This window comes from Rhyacophila brunnea, unplaced genomic scaffold (assembly GCF_057557595.1).
Source record: "Rhyacophila brunnea isolate RB1 unplaced genomic scaffold, BYU_Rbru_1.0 scaffold_3, whole genome shotgun sequence".
NCBI classification, from domain to species: Eukaryota; Metazoa; Arthropoda; class Insecta; order Trichoptera; family Rhyacophilidae; genus Rhyacophila; species Rhyacophila brunnea.
Genome location: NW_028232965.1, coordinates 14,968,066 through 14,984,550, shown reverse-complemented (window position 1 = coordinate 14,984,550; position 16,485 = coordinate 14,968,066). Strand labels below are relative to the sequence as shown.

The 16,485-nt window shown below is 35.5% G+C and overlaps 1 protein-coding gene across 1 annotated transcript in view; it reads left to right on the top strand.

The window, feature by feature from the left end:
• SCAR (wiskott-Aldrich syndrome protein family member 3 SCAR) overlaps positions 1-6,456 on the top strand; it is a 48,770-nt gene extending 42,314 nt beyond the window's left edge. Inside the window, exons 5-8 of the mRNA XM_085952687.1 lie at positions 66-315; positions 584-697; positions 2,233-2,694; positions 6,224-6,456. Coding sequence (XP_085808813.1) covers positions 66-315; positions 584-697; positions 2,233-2,694; positions 6,224-6,432 — 1,035 coding nt within the window. The 3' untranslated portion in view covers positions 6,433-6,456. The remainder of the gene's footprint in view (positions 1-65; positions 316-583; positions 698-2,232; positions 2,695-6,223) is intronic.
• Positions 6,457-16,485: the final 10,029 nt, after the last annotated feature.

Here is a 16,485-nt window from a genome sequence, read left to right as displayed (position 1 = left end):
CTAACTCAATTAACTCATTTCATCAAGTCATAAAATTTAATTACAATAATTACAATGCATTTCAGATGCGTCCCCGGGGTGGAGCTGGTGGTGCTGGTGATGCAGGACGGCGCAAACAACGTGTGCGAGCTCCTCCGTGTACTAGAGAACGACAGAGACAGAAAGCCATTATCAGAGGAGAGCACCTTATGCCTTCCGCGGGCGCCAATAATATTGGCAACAATGTGAACGCTGCCATGCACCTACAACATCAGCAAATGCACGACCCTCCGCCTTACGCTCACGATCCTCCCCCTTACATGCATCAAAATTCAGGTGAGGAATCTTCAAAAACTTTACATGAGATTTGCTCATTAATGTTCAACATAACATGTCTGTAGTTTCTAGTAGATATTGACAATTTTTATGTAAAGTTACATACACAAAATGTTGTATAGAAAATATTGTTCTCTTATTTCTTCTTAGTTGTCATCGGGAAAAGTCCACAGTGGCGATGGTACTCTGTTTTGTTTTCCTCCGTGTTAATTTGTGTTGTAACCGGGGCGCATTTTTCTAAATAATAATGTGCTTAATATATTTTCAGGAATGATGTCTATGGTGGACGGAAGAGACAACATGGCGGCCCGGCCCAACTCCATTGAATTGTCACATCTGTCACAGCCTCATCAGTCCACACCCACCAACTTCAATTCACACGGTTAGGAAAAAATATTTTAATAAATTCTGAAACCATCCATATAAAGTAAAAAATAGATATCAATTACAGTGTAAGAAAGCGGTTTCTAAAAAGGGGGTCGCGAAAAGTTTAACCTTTAATCCTTTATTGCTTTGTGTACAGAATTACATTATTTTTCATGAAATTTTTATACATTTTAAATAAGGGAGGCTGCCAAGAATTTTTTTATTAAATATGGGCATAGTAACATAAAGTTTGGAAACCACTGGACTGTAGGAGGAACCAATAGTGAAACTTTGATCACAATTAACAGGGAAAGAAAAGTACATTTAGTATGAACAATTTTTATTGATACATATTATAGCTTCAATTTTAAATATTATCTGGGATTCTTCAATTTCCCAATGAAAAACAGCGGGAATTTGTGTCTGCCTGTTGCATTGGTACACACTATTATGGTGACATGTTCTTTGCTGGTTTTGTACACCAGTGCAGTATTTTCACGTCTCAATGCTAACAGCTGAAAGCTTTTCCCCGTGAATTTATAGTTCTCTAATACCATGTCACCCTTTAATTTTTCGACCCAACCCAAGCATGCTTAGAAGTATGAATCTCCATTCAATCTTGTGTGAAAAAATCTCGCTTTTTCACATAATAATTACCCAGGCTGTCCAGATGATCACTTTTGAATCTGAATCTTTAAGCTGCTCTACACTGTCATCCTCAGACATTATTTCACTTTGTTTTTTTTTATCTCCGAGAATGTTGAGGTGCCGACACCATATTTATTAGACATAAAACATCGTGAGTCACTTCTTTTCAAAGCATTGCTTATATCCACTTTGTATTTTAATGATAATACACTCACTTGTGCGCCTCTATTGCATGACGTCATCCACCACGTGCACTTTGTTAAATTTGTGTTTATTTTGAAATATCCGGATAATCGAAAGTCTGGATAATAGAGGTTCTACTGTATGTAATGACTACTCTCTATACTCATGACTTTTCATTTAGTTATTAAATAGCCTAGTCAAACAAATATCAAAGAAATAAAACCAGCAATCGTAAGTTTTTTTATAGTTACTATATACTATATCATAATAATATTAGACTAATAATTAGACTGCCAAGACATTATTAATTGCAATGTGACAAGATTATTTTCATTCTGCAGAAGAATATTTGTAGTTTCATGGAGACGTTGACAAGTTTGCACTAACATCAAGCTTAACATCCCTTTTTCAAAATGACTCATTTCTTTCTTTCATTTGTTCAGAACCTAATTGGATATGTTAAAAAAAAAACTGAAAATTGAGCTCCCATTTGAAAATAAAAGCATACAAAATGTGTAATTATTTCCAGTATGAAAATAATGGTAAGAATTGCGATTAGTTTTGATTTAATACAGAAGAAAATTATGCCATATAATAGCATGTGGTGTACATTTGCGTTATCGGCGGCATATCACGGATTATTTTGCAATTAATGCACCCTGATGAATTGATGGCTTTTTAATAGAATTTTAGTCTAATGGACTGGTGTTGATTTTATAGGAGATGAGCCATTGTATGGGACTGGACCGCTTTCATCCGAAAGTCTCTACTCCGGAGGGGGAACTCCTCGGCGCAGTGGTCAACAGCAGAGGCCCGCCGGACCTCCACCTGCCCCACCCGGCACCTTTTCACCCCCCGCCCCCGGAACGCCCTCTCGACGATCAACCCCTGCCAGGGACGCCCTCCCTCCCCCGCCTCCGCCGCCTGCTTCGCCGCCTCACCCCCACGCGGCTCGCCAGCCCCACTCGTCTACACCTCCGCCTCCCCTCTCACCCCCTGCACCACCACCCCCTCCTCCGCTGCCTCCGCCACCCCCCGAGGACCACACTCCTCCGCCTCCCCCTCCTGTGGCCAATGGAGATGTACGCTCTCCCGCTTTCGGAAAGCAGCTCAAGGCTGCGCCTCCACCTCCCGCTCCTATGGTTGACCCGCGTGACGATCTTCTGAAGGCTATCCGAGATGGTGAGTTTGCAGATTATTTTGAATGAATTGACTTTTTCCCATGTTACATGATATGCTAATTTTCATCTCTAATACAAATACGCTGATACCTCCCTTTACACGGCCAAGATCTCTGAAATGTTAGCAAAATGAATTATTTCCATAGGATCGATTCCTTATGTAGGTATTTCAAAATTACGTTTACATTACATAAGTAAATGTTTTCTTAATCGGGATCAATTTGAAGCAGGGTTATTCATGCCTTTTATGTCATAAATTACCAGCAAGTAAATGCTGAATCTTTTGAAAAGATTTTTTATGTGTTGTCTAAATTGAGAAAGCGCTTTTGACAAGTCCTTTGAGCCGGTGTAGTAGTTCTTGTCTAGGTGACTTTTTTTAAATTATGAGAGGCAGGTATTCATGACTTGTTATTGATCTGCTTTTTCTGGCCCTAGTATTTCCATCTCCAGTGGTTTAAGTAGTTACCTGATTTTTTTTATGCATATATTTTTATGGACACAATACAGGGGAACTTGTTTATTATAGGTTCGTTTCTTTCAACCTGAACGAAACAAATCAAATTAAACCATAGACAATATACATACAAATTGTAGTTGACCGGAAATCGTTTGAGATTTGACGTTTGGTTCAGTGTATCATTGAAAATCAAACCGTTCTCGGACCATCAGAAATGGTTTGACATGAAACGTCAAACCAATTCGGACGATCCATAGACTAATGGCAATCTGTCAAAGTGTTGATAAGCATTATTCGGCATTTATATATCGTGAGGTGTTCATATTAATATGTTAGATATTTACACCATAGGAGTTCACTTGAATTATGTATATTGTAGATTAATAATTAATACCTATTATTCATAAGTAACCATACGCTAACAAGACGCCGCTTTTGGTCTTATTATCTCAAAATCCAGCCATATTTTCTATGCAAAGAGTTCGATTTAATATCATTACCACTATAATTATTATGTCAGACAAAGAATTTATTTTCATTTTATTTATATTTTGTAACGGAGATTCTAAACTACAAACTGTGTTAAATCAACCCGGAATGATCTTTATTATTTAACTAAATAATCTAATAACCTAACGAATTTAATATTTGTTCGATTGTCGTCTAAGTCACAATATCATACTGTCGACATGAACAAGTCGTCAATTATGAAAAGCTCTAATCAAAAGTAATTTTTAAAAACTCGTCATACCTATAAATCTTATAAATTAACTAAATGGCTACCTATTTATGAAGCATTCTTTATATTTTGTGTATTTAAAATGAATAAATACGGCTGTTTGTTAAATTTGTATTATTGTAGACCACGATAGGAGGTTAGAATTTCGTAACAAGTTGACGTTTCAATAAAATATATGTTTCTGTTTTAGAGACTAATATATTATGAATTAATTTTAAGTACTAGCAACACTAATTACTTGTCAGAAAAGCGTTTCCGTGGACATTCTACCAAACGGTTCCAAATCAAATAAATCCAACGGTGCCATTTGATTCGTTCAGTTCAGGTTCAATGATACGAACTTTATAAGGAAGATGGGACCGACTGAATTTGCTCGTTATAAGCGTTACTCGTTTTATCAGAGAATAGGTATTTTTAAATGAGCAGTAGTCACATGACACAAAAAGTCGCAATTCAAACAAAAATGCACTATTAGAATTTTTCCACGAAACAAGCATAGCATTCATAACTACAAAAGAAGTTGTTTATTGTAATGAACGCTGGTAGGTACCTACTTACTTCAGCTTGGATTTTTTACATGAAATTTCAACCATTTCGTGGATACTTTTTCAATATTGTCGGCGAAAACACCAATTAGGTACTTAGACACTTGTCATAAACGTAATCCGAACCCGGCGGCATCCTGTCGGATTTTATTGCTTAGTGTCGAAATGTTTTTAAACTATCGACACATTAACAGTTTTGAGAAAATTTTTGAGGATATTTTAGCTCGGTATACCCAATAAGTAGCTCGTTATATAAGTGAACAAATGTAAGGAGAAAATCATAAACTAAAATATCAACGAATGTTTCCTCGTTACATCTGAGATCTCGCTATAACCGTGATCGTAATAACCGAGCTCAACTGTATATTATTTTCCCTATGTCAAAAATATGTCAAAGTATTTTTTACTGTATACTTTTTTTTTATAAAAAGTCTTAAAAAAGAACGAAAATCTTTTATAATGAGCGGCCGGCCATATATTATGTAGGCTGTTTGAGGTATATGATTTTTTCATTGGAACTATGGAAATTGTATGGAACTAAATCAGGTATTCCCAACCCAGTGCGTGCACTTTTGCATGCGCCAATGGACTCATCTGCATTTTCCATATTTTTTTAAACCATCATATTAGTTATAATATTTAAAATCAATTAATAAAAATATTTATAATTGAATGTCTTAGTTGATTGGATATATAAAATTTATCTCCGATGTATGGTTGAACAAGCAAAGCAATTTACTTCAAAATGTTTTAAGCGCAAGCATTAGTGCTGCCCTGCCACCTAAAAGGATAACAATGGAGATTTAATATATTTATAGCTGTGTCGGTGCTTGGTCATCACGATACACTGCTTTTTGTGCTAGACATTATTCTTTTCGAGACATGCCGAAAAATGAAAGAGATGAAAATACCAGCCTTTGTATGATAAAATGATGTATCTCAAGAAACTTTTAAACAGAACAAGTTAAGAGGCTATTTCAACAATTCGCTATTGAAATTTTGATTAACATAATAACATATTTCTAATTATCTGTAATGTTGTCAAGTAATATTCAAATCTTCATTAATACATACAAGGTTATTGATTAGTTATGAAATATATATCAAGTAGGTACTTATTCTCAGCCTAAGTCAGGGATGGCAAATCTTTTTACGAACGCGTGCCAAAATTTCACAAATAATATTTTTGTCTTGTTTTCAAAATTCTCAAAGAGATCGTGGACGCGCATTTGAACCACTCTTCTTTCATGTTATATTCTTCATCGCTGAACGGTTTTCCATTTTTAGAGATTATGTTTGAGTCAAAATAACAAGCAGCTATTATATTTGAATGACCGCCGATAATTAATTTCATAAGGTTTGTTGATTGAATATTTTCATTTTTAATTGCCCGATCCTAAGGACCGACCTGTGCAATTATATATTTACATTTTTTTAATACAAGTGTTATAATATTTAAGTGTATAGGTATTTATTTGTAAAACTTTTTCATAAAAAAAAACATTTTTTTAAATAGGTACTTAAATATGTTAGGTTAAATAGGTATAATATATAAAATAGTATTTTGATACAAAATGAAATATTCACGTGCCATAGGTTCGCCATCCCTGGCATAAGTTATATAAGTTTCATTGATACGTAACTATGAGCTATGTAGTACTCTCACATTTATTCCATATTCTATCAATTGAAAGGAGACACAATTACACAAATTAAACATTATTAGGTGAATTTTGGAAATATTTACTGGCATTGAATTAATGCAATAATAAATAATTTCTGTCCACAGGTATAAAGCTGCGCAAAGTAGAGAAAACGAATGGGTCGCGAGCCAGCGAGACAAGCGGTACAGGCGCGGCAGGGGGGGGAGCGGCACTGCATGACGTTGCAAGCATTTTAGCGAGGCGTGTGGCCGTGGAGTTCAGTGAATCGGACAGTGCCAGCGAGTCAGAGGGTGACTCGGACGGGTGGGCCGAACCCGACGCATCGACCGCGTGACACCGTTCCGACTCCGCCATCAAACCCAAGGGCCACGGCGCCAAGAGGCGGACGCCCGAGCCGCGCCGCGCCCCCTCTGCTGATGCCCGTGCCCTCACCGATAAGGCTGCCGATCGCGATTCCGACGGGGGCCGTCCTAAAATCCAAGAAGTCGATCGCAAAAATTCATCCAGCGGGATCAGCGCTCGAAATGCCTCCCCGGCAGTCAAAGCGTCAACCGACTCCGTCTCCGTCCCTGTTGATGATTTAAAAGAAAAAGATCCAGTTAGAACGGGACCGGTTCCACCGTCTCGCGGGGTGGCGAGCATTCAGAATGCTCCCGCTCGGGAAGCTGTTCTACCTGTTGCAGATATCCCGTCCACTGAATCAATTGCCCGAACGGATCCAGACGTCATCGGTGGGGGGCGTCGCTCTCCTGACATAACTCGAATCGCCCCTGCTGTTAATCCGTTCATTGACGTGCAGCCTGTTGCCGTCTCTGAGGTCATTCAGAACTTCAATCGGAACTGTAATTCCCAACGTGACCGTTGGCAGAGATCTGACCGGCCTTCATCATTTTCCAAACCAAACGACACCCAGGTCATAATTCGGAGGGAGGCTGTTGGTGCCACCGGATTTGGCGACCGCAAGCCCATGAGCAGTTTTGAAAGTCCCCGGGCGCCATCGCCCGCCCCACCTGCCCCTCCAATTATTGAAAAGCACAAAAACAATCCGTCTGCTGAGAGGACAGCGGCCGTGCCCTCCCCTGAGCCGCGTCCTCGTCGCCGTTTTGAAAAGAGTCCGTCGGCCGATTTCGAAAGGCGAGACTGTCCTCCGGCACCTCGAGATGCTCGGCGAGATGGGACCGTCGCGCCCTCGCCTAACCCTCTCGCGCCTCAATTTCGGCAAAAAGAAGGGGTAAATTTTAAAACCCAACCGGCTGATATGAAACTTAAGCCAGTACAGAGTCGACCCGATCCCAAGCACGACGATGAGAATTCCGTGTCCAACGTGATCAAACGGTTCAACGACAAGTGCGACAGCATTAGTGAGCCCGCCACTGAACCACATGGCAAGATCTTCGGCGGCAGACCCTCGTATGCCACCATGGACTGTCGTTCCAAGCGGAACGGCTCCGTTACAAAAGGTCGTACCCTTACTGAGATTGCTCCCCAGGCCGACCGTTTTCGGAGGCAAACTTCGGTGGGCGCTCCCCCTGCCCTGCGCCACCGTCCTGCGGCCTACGACACCCTCGCCCGACCCAAAGTGCGCTCCAAGAGTCAGAGTGCGGCCGATGACGATTTTGGCAGGTCAGACTGTGAGTCGGCTGATGAGCGGAGGAGTCGCGGGAGTGGATCCAACCAACGCGTGCGCTTTGATGAGGCGTCGCTCCGCCGCCCGGCCTCCTCTGAGCGTGCCACGCCTCGCAGGGCATCCGATGCCGATGACGATGATCTTTTTGAGAAGTATGAAACCCTTGTTTGAAAACAGTCCCTTCAGAGAGAGGCGGGAAAATCTTCCTACAGAATGGTGGCATGGCGGATTTTCAAATGAAGGGATACAGACGTTCGATTTTCAGGGGTCCATTCCCGCGCCCCTCGCATACTTCAAGTGTAAAGCATTTCATTTAGGTTTAGAGGATTTTCTGGAGCGACAGTCAAGAATGGAGCCCGGCTATGATGCTCCGACCGTTTGTTGCGGAATCAAACGATCGCAGATGTAAATTAACCGCAATAATTGAGAACTAGAATAGATGCGATTGATACGTGATATAATATATCGATCGCTTTCGAACTAATATTAATCGAAGTTATGTAATATTTGATTTCCTCTGCAGGCGGTTCGCTTGTCGCGTCCTGCTCTTTATCTAATATTGTATTTGTATCAATCAAAATTTATCAACCTCAGTATTGTTTGTAACATCCAATATATTATTTTGTAAATAAAGAAAATTGATTATATTTGTGACAGGATAGGACATGTGAACTTTCAGATCGAGTAAAATGTAATCAATGAATATCACATAAGTCATAATTACAAGAGATTAATACTTGTTATCAAATTGGATAAAAATTACCAAATCAATCAAATACTATAATATATAGAACAGACACATTGGTAGAACTGTTGTACCTCAATTAAACATACTCCAATAATAATATGTATATAAACACAATTTGGAATAACATTATAATTAAGGGTACATAAAACCTACTTTGAATGATAATTTTTTCTCCCAAAAAAGATTAGTTATTTATACATTATGTTGTGATGTGTCATATTTCATTGATAATTTTCTTACCAGGTATCATTAAAATTAATGATAGTCGAATGTAATTCTATGACTGCAACATTTGGACATTACAATGTTTGGAATATATTGACTTTGAGGATTTAAAGGTGTCACCGAATGGAGAATATGAATATTCCATTTTAGCATTTAAAAGTAATGTTAAAACATCTTGTAAATACAAACATTATTTCTCTTTGAAATACATATATTACATAAATATCTTTATTATTCTTAAGTCCGATACCTCAAAACTTTGACCTGTTTGGGATTAAACAACTAAAAAGGCAAACAGATAAGACATCAATGTCCTATTGTTAATAATATAACATAATAATATACATACATAGTAAGCTGGTTATATTAGACTATTTATTGTTTTGTTCATTAGAATAACTGGATAGACCCATGATTTAGTTTTATTTTAGTTGGACAATTTATAAAATTCTGTATTATATTATGTATGTGCTAATTCTTTAAGACAGAAAGCGAAGGTAGCCTTTATTATGGTAGTACATCAGCGTACATATTATGTCTATTAAATAATTATAATATTAAAATTATTGCTTTATTGCTATGTGAATTGATGAGATTTTTAAATGCAAAGGTCGACAAGCAACGAATTGTTACTGCCTCAAAATTTATATTGCAATATCTTATTTTTATTTCGGTATAACAATATTTTGTATACTCAACGGAGGAGCGGGAGTTATTTATGTGAAGAGTGTATTTATTACAAGATATTTTATGCCGAGTCGTATTTTATTATCAATTCTAATACTCTCATGAACGAAATGAATACATACTTATGAGAGGGACACTAGCAGAGAATTGACAATGGATATTACATTATTTAGTTTTTAATGTTCATTTTAATCGATGATATAAAGTAGTATTGTATTTTGGGAAACTGATTTATCAACAGACCATTCTATGGTTTGCATTTCGCAAAACCCTGTCTAAATTTTATGTTTTAACACAAAATATTATCCACTTGAGTTAAACTGAAAAAATATATACATATTACTGAATGCCAAATTTATCTAGTTATTAATAAGCATTACTTTTTTCCAAATGTTAGGTGTGTAATAATAATATAATAATGCTTATGGTCTACTAAAGATTTGAATTGAAGCTAGTAGATATTATGAAATATATTTTTTTATTGAAATTTCTTTCTTCATTATGTGTATTTTACATTTTTGTAGTCTTACCATTTGTTGCTTTTTGCTTTTTTAATGTGATTAAAAGCTGAACACATTTTATAGACGGTGCATTGTCAGTTTTCCCAGAGAATATTTTTATAAAAGATAGTGTCGAGTGTTAATATTTGTTTTATTATGTTATGTACCTACAATTCGAATAATCATTATTTTTAAGATTCAATACAATTAGAAAAAAATCAATATCAAATTACAGCATATATTCACTTTCATGATGTAAGATTTGGCGATAGCCACTTTTAACAATATTGGAAAAAAAGTTTTCTCTTTAGAATTTTTATATTCATAATAAAACTCACATAGGCTTGTATAAAACAGGCCTGAGACATTGTTTTTCAGTAAACGTCGGCCCTACATTTAAAATGCAACGAATCTGTGGAGTAAAGTGAGTTTGTATTCAGCAATCAGTCCAATTATTAACTTTGAGTGTTCAATTAATTTTATTTTGTAAAAGGCCACAATGGACACAATGGTACACTTTATTTCCGTTGACCGAATATATCGATCGAGAGAGTTGTACGATAATACAATTTGGCATTTATTTTTTATAGGAATATCGTCGATAGAGAAAAAAACATACTGTAGTTAGGCATTGATAATATTAAAAAATATTCAAACATTAAATTAATAATATAGTATACAATTATCACTGAATATGTAAATGATTTTACTCCAAAACTGAATTCATTTTATTAAATCAGAATAATTTTTTATTTTTAATTGGTTTTCATTTATTTTTTGTTCCCGATTTGTGTGCATCACCAATAATCGTTATTGGTGGATCTGCTATCAATATTTTAGCGTGTACATGTACTACTGTACTACTTATGTGTAAGAATAGTAATAAGTGAAGAAAATATATTAATTTAAGAAATTCTTTTTGTTATTTTGGCTACCGCCGTTAAATTGGCATTTTTTATATATGAATTTATGTATCATAAAACCCTGTTTCAAACATAGAAATATAAATACATTTCATCACTCTTCATAATCTCTCATTGATCCCAAAACCTGAATTTACAAGGCTCGACCTGCGAATCTTTCGCTGAAAACAGTTGGCTTTGACTAAACGTTGAGAGGTTATTTGGCAAGGAATTGGGAAGAAGTGGCCCTTGAACAGAGGTTGGCATGATTTATGATATCAAGGCCATTTACATTATTGATAACAGGATACATAATACTACACATCAATTTACCTATTCAAAAATTAAGCGATTGATGTTATTACTACCAACTTTATATAATAGTATTGTATCATACATAATATGTATCTAAGTTGATGAGATTTTATTATATCCCGTAAGGCAGAGCTTCCCAACCAGTGGCGGCCAGTGGTTTTCAGAATAGCATTTTCTGGTAGTGCGCAATGGTTTACCTTCTATAAAAAGAAGATAGCTCAAGTGAACATCTAACTTCCTCAGAAGGTGAATAAAATCTTGGGTTATTCATTCGAAAATTATAAAAAAGTTTTAGATTAGAAAAACACTTCACGGATGTTAGCATTGCACATGTGAATTTTTAAAAAATATCGAATAATCAATAATTTAGTGTTTACATATTATATTATATGAGATTGTTTTTTTCTGGTAGTAGGGGTTAATGTGATTTAAAATAGTAAAGTAAATCATGATTTCGACATCCACACAGAAATTTAGCATGCAAAAAAAACAAAAGTGTGCAAAAGGTGCTTAAAATTATATATATTGTTTTGGTTCATTTCAATCACAATATGGTTTTCCGTTTTTTTTGCACATCTGATTGGAGCAGGGGTGGCGAACCTATGGCACGAGATGAATTTGCATGACACGCGAACGAAAACCAATAAAACTTTAAAAAAGGCTTACAAATGAATATTATACTTACCTACATATAAAAAAATAACAACATATGAGAAAATTGTGAAACCTGCGGCCCGCGGCGAAAATATTTTCCTAAAAAAACGAATCGACTGCGAAAAATTGACCAATCTGCGGCTCGCGGTGAAAATATTTTCCTATAAAAATGAGCCGACTCTGGCACAGACAGTCGAAAAATATTTTTTGGGAAATGTTGGCACGCATATGCAAAAAGGTTCGCCAACCTTGGACTAGAGCAACCCATTGTCGCGGCAGATATATAATTTGATTTCTTTTTCTCTTTTCAATAAGGGCATGCATTGAATCCCCTTCGTTTTGTGTATGGCCTACCTCCAAAAAATTGTGGGTAGGTAATATTAACTTTTAAAACCCTCGCAGCATAAGAGTACGTACAGAAAACTACTCTATTTTTGTTCTGGCCACTGCAATTATCAGAATAAAATACAAACGATACACCGATGACTGAACATTTTGCCGCAGAATAAAGTTGTAATTCATTATACAATTATTTTACATGTATGCAGTTCAATATTGTCAACTGATAAAATGGAGTAATAATTCAAGTTACTATTTTCTTACAGGTTAAAATGCAAAAAAATAATAATTACTACTTTTTTCAAGTTCATATCTCTGCAACTGGTATACAGGCGGACCTCGACTTACGAACGTTCGACTTTCGCACAATTCGCTATTTCGCACATTTAAAAAAAAAATCGTTTTTTTAAAACGTCGCGCTGGCCGTGGGGTTAAGATATCCCCTTCTCGCTCGCTCACAAGCAAGTGCATTTCTTGCGTCACTTGCATCCTGCTCGCACCCGTCACTTTGCTTGTGAGCTAGCTAGGATAGGTTTATTCTTGCGCAGGAGCGCGTGCGGGCGTGTCATGTTGTGCGTTTTGCTAATTTTATTCATTTGAAATTTTTCACCCTAAAAATTTATAAACACGAGTGAGAAACGGAAAAACTGCAGTGTTGATACGAACAAAGAGAAATCAAGGATTTATAAACTTCACATGACTTTCTGATTGCAGTGAATCTTTTGCTTCAATCGACGTTCGTATGATACAAACAGGTCTACTACGATATGTTCAATTTTGAAAAGTAAAAATAAAATTAAGGAATATGTTAAAAATTGTGGAAATATATCTTTAAAGGTTGTTTCCAAAAGACACGGCATAGTTATGGATGAAATGGAAAAATATTTGTCATCATGGATCGACGACCAACATCAAAAAAATGTCCCTCTGAATATTTCAATTATTCAAGCGAAGGCTCTTAGTTTGCACAAAGATTGGAAGGCTAGATTAAAAGAAGATTCTAACACGATTTTTCAAGCAAGTAACGGTTGGTTTATATTAAATTCACTGGAGAATCGGCTAATGCGGATAAAGATGCTGCAAAAGAGTTTATTTCCTCATTATCCAAAATTATTGAAGATGGAGAATATTCCTTTAGCCAAATATTTAATGTAGATGACACAGGTTTATTTTGGAAAAAAATGCCTTGTCGTACATTCTTATCTAAGGAAGAATCAGTTGCCCCTGGGCATAAACCTTCTAAAAACCGATTGACATTGCTTCTTGGTGGAAACTTGGCTGGTGATTTAAAATTGATGCCAATGTTAATTTATCAACCAGAGAATCCCAGAGCATTGAAAGGGAAGGATAAAGAATTGCTTCCAGTAATCAAATAAGAAAGCCTGGGTTTACTGCGTTAATATTAAAAGATTGGTTCACTTTATATTTCGTGCCAGCAGTTAAGCAATATTGTAAATTTAATGATTTACCATTTAAAATATTTTATTTAAAATAAAGAAGAACTTTTTAAGGGTAACACCCGCAAACCCCACTTAAACATGTCTCTTAAACATCTTATAATATTTCAAAATACACACTATTTAATTTTTTTTTTACTTCCCTCTACTTTCGAACATTCAACATTCGCACACCTTTTCAGGAACCAATTATGTGCGAAAGTCGAGGTCCTCCTGTACATAGAAATACAACGTTAACACAGGCAGAAAGAGTATTTTTGAAGTTATACTTCTTTTGGCGCGTTTGGGAAAACAGATCAGAGTGTATTTTTTACAATTATTATCATGTGCTATATGAGACACAGATGAATAGCATACGTTTTCATCAACCTAATCCACTGTAATATTAATAGACTCAGGTAATGGCTTATTTTGTTTTGTTACGCCAAAGAAGTATAACTTCTAATGCGCGTATATAAGTACACACACCGATTTTTTTTTAGAGTGCGTGATATCGTAACTCAAAACAGCCACAAATGATTTATGGTCTTTCTGCTTCAGATTAGCAATTAGTCAGCCAAATATGAAACTGTTTAAAACGTATGAGGTCATGGTAGATCATTTTGTTGAAAGTGCAAAGCAGTATTTTTTTTTTAAATCTTTCTCAATTTACCATGTTTTTATTAGCTCGTATTCTTGTTTGTCCAGTACACATTTTTTCTTGTGTGTCCAGTCCTAGCAACTAAATTATTAATATATACATGCGTTACTATGGAAATCAATATGAAATGTCAAAATGACATTTCAGTATTCTATATTTATTCAGTATTTCAATCAATTACAAAAAAAAGTATTTATTAATACATTATAATATGATTCAACAGAAAATTTAAGAACGTGGTAAGTATATAAAAAGTTCTTTTTATCTTGTAATTATTTATTAATTTATAAGAAAATATAAAATGAACTAGCATCATGTGGGTACGTATGTGTATTGTAAATCAAACTTCATTCGAACTCTGTTTATTTCTAATGTATTTATAATATGTTATTAAAAGTATTTTTTTCTGTTATAATATTTTCCTTCTTTAGTTTTCAGTTACGTCCTACTACTCCTGTATTGTCGTTGTGTTTTTTTATTATATTGAATGTATTTGAGGGGTTTAGAAACAAAAATAGCAGTAAAATGTTGGCGGTTCATTAAAAATGTCTCATAATATTATCTTTCTTATAGGTACAATTTCTGAAAAAAGTATTTATAATTATTATTTATATACTAATAATATATAACATTTTATAATACATTTTTTAGAAATTATAACTCTAAAAGAAGTATATTTAAGACATTTTTATTAATTTGCTTACATTTCTTTTATTTTGTTAACTGTCAATTCATGGTGGAACTGCATTGTATTGTTGTTTTTATTTAATAAAACACAATTTTTTTGTAGTACTTATTCCACTTTTAATTAATATATTAGAACCGGTTTCGTCCGCCTCAGTGGGACATTTTCAAGTTGAAAAGTTGAAAATGTCCCACTGAGGCGGACGAAACCGGTCCTAATATATTGCCAACATTTAAAAAAAAAAATAAGAACTGGCGTTTCTAGAGCCCTCAATTTATTAATGACTGCGTATTTGATAGATTAATGAATAGTGAGTTCCGGCGCCTCTCTAAACCACCGTCTAAGTGGTTTTATAATGACCTCAGAGTGGAGAGTGGTCCTATGCAAACTGAAAATCGTATTTGGATCAGAATCATTTTGCGCACGGTATGATGTATGAAAGGTGTATGGTTCATAATAATGCTACATGTTTTACTTACTAACAATGAAAAGTTTAGCGATGTCTTAGAAAATGCCGGCAGTAGTTGCACTTGCATGGTATTAGAAGAGCCGTCACTGGCTGCAACATATTACGTACGGTATGATTCAAACGTCTACTCAACTGCAAATTTCTTGCATTTGTCACTTTTCGACTTTATTTATCACTGTTCGACGGAGACGTATAATATTACGTAGTTATACGCAAAGCAGCCAAGCCACAAACCTCAAACAGAGATAGAAGCACTTTTATGTAAAGTGTGTTTCTTTAAATCCACAAAGCCTCTGTATACTATTTATACCTTTTGAATGATAGATATTATATAACTTATAAAGAGATAAAAGCACATAATCTATGAAATTTTGGTGTTTTAGCAGTCCAGACTGTTTTGTGCAAAACGGGTTTTTTAGAATGTTCATTTTTGAATGCAGCCAACTCTTATTTTTGTAAGAAAAATTGTTATTTTTGCATATATTTTCTTAAAAAAAACCTTCTTAGATATTCAAGTATTATGGGAATTTCAAAATTCTGAAAATAATTCGAAAAACTTGTAAATTATACATTAATATTTAGCTGCCTGGCAATATTTTCTATGTGAAATATCTATATATTATATTATATATATTAAAATGAAAATTATAAATAATGTAACTGAGAAAATAATGTTTATTAATTGATGTAGAGAAACACAGTTTACAGTCAGGATTTTAATAATTAGGTAATTACATAATATTATCATTTGGCTGCTTTTTGCAGAACGAATATGGCATATTTTTAGAATGCATTTATATGACAGCAGCAATTTTCGGCTTTATGCAAATCGAAAATGTCATTCTGCGATTTGCAAAATCTTTAAAACGCATTTATATGAGATTTTTATATAACAGCATCATCATCATCATCAGGGGAGCGACAACCCGGTGTGGGTCCTGGCCTCCTCCAACAGCTCCCTCCACCTGTCCCTATCCAGTGTGGCCGCTTTCCAATTTGGTACCCCCAGAATACAGCAGTCACTGGCAGCTCCATCTAACAGCGAATCTTTGGCCTCCCTCTTCTTCTACGTCCTATTGGATTGCTGGACATCACTCTCTTTGCCAGTTCATTGTCATTCATACAGTGCACATGACCTA